General features: G+C 60.6%; 1 protein-coding gene across 1 annotated transcript in view; it reads left to right on the forward strand.

The window, feature by feature from the left end:
* The first annotated feature begins 5275 nt into the window (after positions 1–5275).
* The window catches only part of GNG8 (G protein subunit gamma 8), a 1048-nt gene continuing 307 nt past the window's right edge, over positions 5276–6016 (forward strand). The window contains exon 1 of the mRNA XM_024224111.3: positions 5276–5359. Coding sequence (XP_024079879.2) covers positions 5276–5359 — 84 coding nt within the window. The remainder of the gene's footprint in view (positions 5360–6016) is intronic.

The raw sequence follows: 6016 nt of genomic DNA on the forward strand, positions 1-6016 counted from the left end.
GCACAGGGGATGGGCAGAGCCCCAGGGGATTCTGGGTAACAGGGAACGGGGCGCAGGGGATGGGCAGAGCCCCAGGGGATTCTGGGTACCAGGGAATGCGACTGGAAAGGTCTAGTTGCTCCCCCATTGTCTTGTCCAAGTGCAGTTGCAGGGTAGCCCCCCCCCCATCTCGGGGTGCCCTTTTGCCCGTGAGCTGGAGCCTTCCAGGGTCCATATCTCGAGAGGAGTCTGGGTAAGGCCTGGAGCCTTTTGGCCTGCTGAGGGCGAAGGGGATACGGGCAGCCCATTAGCCACCCATGTACACACAGCCAGCTTGGGCTGCAGCCCATCAGCCATTTCCTCCAGGGACCCCTTTGCTCTGGGGCTGGGATTGCGCCAGTGGGGAGCCGGGCACAGGCCAATCCGCAGTGATAGAGAGAAGAGCACCCCCAGAATCCTGGGGCCACATTCTCTGTGGGTCAGTGGGGAAGGCGGGGGGGAAGGGCACTTCCATGGGGGCACATGGCATCCCTTGGCACTGGGCCACATGATGGCACAAGGGGCAGAGAACAGGCCCTGCGAACGGAGCGTGTGTGAGCATGGGGCCGGCGTGTGTTTGTGCACATGGTGTGTGTGTGCACAAAGGCTTCCGTGCCTGGCTGTCCAGTTGCACCAGTGTGTGTCAGTCCAACCATGGAGGGGGGGGGGTGTCTGCGTCCACCTGAGTGTGAGTGTATATGTGTGTCCATCCACCCTTCCATGTGCGCCGGTCCATCTGGCTGTCCGTGTGTGTGCCCCATGGCTGTCGGTCTGAGCCCACGTGTCTGTGTCTAGCAAGGGGTTGGGGGAGGGGGTTTGCCCTTGGGTCTATGTGTCCGTCCCGCCGGGTCTGCCCGTCTGTCCAGCCATGAGCGTGCTCACGTCTGTGCGTCCGTCTGTGAGCACGGGGCTCTGGTGCTGGCCCTGCCTTCCCCCACTCTGCCAGCTGCTGCGAGCCACCCTGCTGAGCCGGCGCCCCCCGGGGGGCAGGGGGAGGTGACACTCGGAGACGCTCCACACCAGAGGCTGCTGTGCCAGGGGAGCCGACGCTGCTCACTCCATCCAGAGAGAGCGAGAGACCCGGACACTTTGGCAACAGGTAGGAGCTGGCTCAGCACCCCCCTGCACCCCAAGTCCCCTCCAAAGTGACCCACCCCCTCCTAAACCCCCCTGGGCTGGGGCTCTGACATGGGGAGTGCTGATTTCCCCTCTGGGCAGCTAGTGCCGAGCGGTCGAAGGCTCCCTGTTAGCTGGAGTGAACCCCGCTCCCCTAGGAACTCCTGGGACCCAGCTGGCATGGATCCCCAGCTGCTCCCGGAGCATCCGACAGCCACGATCCCCGTCGGCCAGGGAGCAGCTAAATCTCCCCCACGCCCCAGACTGCTCCATGCAGTGCCAGCGGGGGCCGGTCTCCCTGCCCTCGGGGGGCAGATGCCAGGCTGGGGTGCAATCACGGCTAAGGGGGCATCTGGTCCTTCTCCGTCCTCCGCTCCAAGGGTCTCAGAGCCTTTGCCAAGCAAGACTAACTCCCAGCATGCACGTCAGGCTTCTTAGCCCTGTTTCAGGGAAGGGGGCTCAGGGACAAAGAGAGGAAGGGGTTTGCCCAGGGACCCCCAGTGAGTCAGGACTAGAACCAGGTGCTCTGCCTCCCAGGCCCCCCAGCTCTGGCTCCCTAGACTCCATTCTGCTCCCAGAGCTGGGGCTAGAACCCAGGAGTCCTGACACCCAGGTCCCTCACCTAATCTCTACACCACCCTTCTCTCCCGCTGCTGACGCTTACTCCTTCTCCTGCACTCCCCCAGTGACAGGGGCCAGCCTGAGAATAACGTATGAACCTCCGTGCCCAAATCTCTGCCATTCTTAGAACTGAGCAATCTTGCCCAGATACAACAGAGATGGCACTGATGTAAGAAGATAGATAGATAGATAGATAGATAGATAGATAGATAGATAGATAGATGGGGGGGTATGGGGATAGATAGATGGATGGATAGATAGATAGATAGATAGATAGATAGATAGATAGATAGGGGGGGTATGGGGATAGATAGATGGATAGATAGATAGATAGATAGATAGAGGGGGTGTATGGGGATGGATAGATACATAGAGGGGGTGTATGGGGATAGATAGATAGATAGATAGATAGAGGGGGTGTATGGGGATAGATAGATAGATAGATAGATAGATAGATAGATAGATAGATAGATAGATAGAGAGGGTGTATGGGGATAGATAGATAGATAGATAGATAGATAGATAGATAGATAGATAGATAGATAGATGGGGTGTATGGGGATAGATAGATAGAAGGGGTGTATGGGGATAGATTAGATAGATGGATGGATAGATATAGGGGGTATATGGGGATAGATAGATGAGGTGTATAGGGATAGATAGAGGGGGTGTAAGGGGATAGATAGATAGAGAGGGTGTATGGGGATAGATTAGATAGATGGATGGATAGATAGAGGGGGTGTATGGGGATAGACAGATAGAGGGGTGTACGGGGATAGATTGATCGATCTATCCCCAGAAGTTCTGAAAACTCTTTATCCCCAGCTCACCTTTGTTTCCAAGAGCTGCCGCCGAATAACCCAAGTCCCTGGTGAAGGTGAGTTCTGTGCAGGTCCGGATCCATACTGCAGGCCCTAAAACTGAGTGAGATTCCCGGATGGGTTTTGCAGGCTCAGCAGCTTCCGATCCATTCGGGTCAGCACCAGAACCAGACCCAACCCCGGACTCTCCTGAGGCAGGGGGGACACGCGTTCCACCCGGCTCTGGGGCCTCAACTCACCATGCTGGAACGGAGTGGTCCAAGGGCACGTGGGAGATTTGATTTGTAATAACCCCCCGTGCCCCCTCTTTCCTGCCCCATCTCTGCCCTCCCACCACATACAGGCCAGTGGCAGCGCAGAGCCAGCTGTGCCATGCATTGGCTTGGCTTCCCGGGCAAGAGCTCTGTGGCCCTCCCAGAGAGGGCATGAGTCCTGCTGGATGTGCAGATCTGGAAGAGGGAGGGCGTTTGTGCCTCCAGCAACGGATAGGGGTCAGATTCCAGGTCCCTGCGGCGGGGGACAGATCTGGAACTGAAAAACAAAGCAGCCGAGGCCCAGCCCCTCTGTTATTTACCTGCTGAGAGCAGAGATCAGGGACCAGCATCTCCCCCAGCAGCAGCTGCGACGCTAGGGAGGGCCTGGGGCAGTGAGAGGAATGCAGCTGGGACTTCAGGCCGCCTGGGACATCTCCTCAGCAGGGGAACGTGTCTGCACGGGCCCACCCGTGCACGCTCACCGTGTGCAACCCACCCCCTGCATGCACATGCACACTCGTGCACATCCATGCACACATGTGCAAGTCTTTGCACTCTCATGTGCACACACATCCCCGCCCCATGGTCTTGTCCTCGCAGGCGCATGCCCATAAGCCCTTTTCCTCACATGCCGTTGCACACATACATACGTGTGCAAGTCCTTGCACTCTCATCTGCACACTCATGCACTCCCATGCCCGCATCCCCACAGGCACAAATGTTCGTAAGAACCTGCGCCCGGGCACACATATCCATTCAGACATGCGTGCAGGCATTCGTGCACTAACACATGCCCTGGCACTACCTTGCACGTGGATGCACGTCAGCGTGCCAGCGCACGCCAGCAACACATGTACCTTTAGCTCTGCTGTTTCAAGTGCAGGTAGCCTTCCTCGCTTACAAACGGCATACACCCTGCAGGCTCATAGCGCCGTGCAAATGAGATGCCCAGACATCTCCCCTGGCGTTTTCTGTGCCGAAGAACTGGGTCGGGGTGGGGATGGGGGGCCTTTACAACAGCACAAAGCAGGCGGATTTGACTTGAAGCATCACCCCCAAACTCTAACCGACCCCCTTAGAAAAACTTCTCTGCGTTTCACTAACCTCCCAGTCACCCCCTTCCCTAGTATTTTAATAATTGCCTCTGCCCGAGGGGTTCTGGTGGGCCCCCGTTCCTGACGGAGACTCTGTCACCCCAATATTCCTAGTCCTGATCGGTGGGACCTTCCCCGCCGGAACCATCTTCATGGGATTTTACAGACCGGATCAGAACCTAGCGCCGCCAAGATTCGCAGTGTTTCAGGCCACCCTCCACCCCCGGTCCCCGCACAGCTCCGGGTGGGTTGGGTAAAGGCTGCAGGCACCGTCCCTTTAAAGGCCCTGCCCCGGGCTCCTAGCCATGCAGTGCCCCCTGCTGTGCCACGTAAGTGCTGGCCTTCCCTGTGCCAGCCTTGGAACAGGTGACATTTCCCTGCGCCTGGCTGGGCAATTAGCCGGCTGCTTTGAGCATCGCTGATCAGGGGCCTCTGCGGGCAGGGCTGGAGGGGAGGGGGAAGCCGCTGAGCGGCCCTAATTAACCAGGCCCCCCAGCTACGGCTCCCCCTCTTCCCGGAGTGTGGCTAATTTCCCTTCCTTGGATCAAGTCTGAGGCGGTGGGCTCCCCGCGGTCCCCAGCACAGCCAACCTCCAGCCCCCTTCATCTGCAGCCCCCGCTCCTGGCCCAGCGGCTCCACTGAGCTGCCTTTAAGGTTTAGCTCCGTGGCTGGAGCAGAGAGCTCAGGGTCGGGGTGGGGGGGCAGGGGGAGCTCATAGGCACACGCAAACATACACACAGACACATACATGTACTCTGCTTCCTTCCCCAGACGGGAAGACGAGCTCTATGCCGCTGGAGAGCGTGTATCTTCCCCCCATTCCGCTCGCGTGGGGGGGCTCTGTAACTGAGATCCCCATAGGGTGACCAGATGTCCCTATTTTATAGGGACAGTCCCGATATTGGAGCTTTTGCTTCCATAGGCGCCTATTACCCCCCACCCCGTGTCCCGATTTTTCACACTTGCGGTCTGGCCACCCTAGATCCCCATCAATGCCTCACATAGGAGCCACTCCGCGCGGATGATTCTGTCACTACTGACCAGGAGCCGTCCTGGAGCCAGCACCTGGAGGGGAAGGGCCCCGCATCCCATTGCCCGCCCGCCTGAGCCAGCCAGTCCCCACCGCCCTGGGGCTGGATCAGAGCTGGCGCCCCCTACAGACGAGGGAGCTGGGAGCGTGCGAGGGGCAGGCGCGGCCCTGGGGCTCGGGGAGTCGTGGCCCGATGGTGACAGCAGCCCGCGATGAGTTACATCTGCTCTCTCTGCCCCCCCCCACCTTCCCCTTTCTCCCCCCGCTCCACTCGCCCCTCCCCGCCGCCTCCCTGCAGGGCAAGCGCCTGGCTGGGGAACCATGTCCAACAACATGGCCAAGATCGCCGAGGCCCGCAAGACGGTGGAGCAGCTCAAGCTGGAGGTGAACATCGACCGCATGAAGGTGTGACTCTCTCCCCCCCCCCCCGCCTCCTCCTCACATGGGCGTGCAAGCCCCGCCCCCCGTGCCACTGTCTCCACTGCTGTGGAAGCCCCACCCCTAATGCCATCCCCTCTGCATGATGTGGGGGGAGCTCCAGCTCCGGCCTCTCCCAGCAGGGGGCGCTGTGGGGAGCAGGGCAGGAGCTGGCTGTGGGGGGAGCTCCCGGATACTCCAGCTCCGGCCTCTCCCAGCAGGGGGCGCTGTGGGGAGTGGGGCAGGAGCTGGCTGTGGGGGGAGCTCCCGGATACTCCCGCCCTGGCCTCGCCCAGCAGGGGGCGCTGTGGGGAGTGGGGCAGGAGCTGGCTGTGGGGGGAGCTCCCGGATACTCCAGCCCCGGCCTCTCCCAGCAGGGGGCGCTGTGGGGAGTGGGGCAGGAGCTGGCTGTGGGGGGAGCTCCCGGATACTCCAGCTCCGGCCTCTCCCAGCAGGGGGCGCTGTGGGGAGCGGGGCAGGGGAGCTGGCTGTGGGGGGAGCTCCCGGATACTCCAGCTCCGGCCTCTCCCAGCAGGGGGCGCTGTGGGGAGCGGGGCAGGAGCTGGCTGTGGGGGGAGCTCCCGGATACTCCAGCTCCGGCCTCTCCCAGCAGGGGGCGCTGTGGGGAGTGGGGCAGGAGCTGGC

This window comes from Terrapene carolina, unplaced genomic scaffold (genome assembly GCF_002925995.2).
Source record: "Terrapene carolina triunguis isolate 2854851 unplaced genomic scaffold, T_m_triunguis-2.0 Scaffold517, whole genome shotgun sequence".
NCBI classification, from domain to species: Eukaryota; Metazoa; Chordata; order Testudines; family Emydidae; genus Terrapene; species Terrapene triunguis.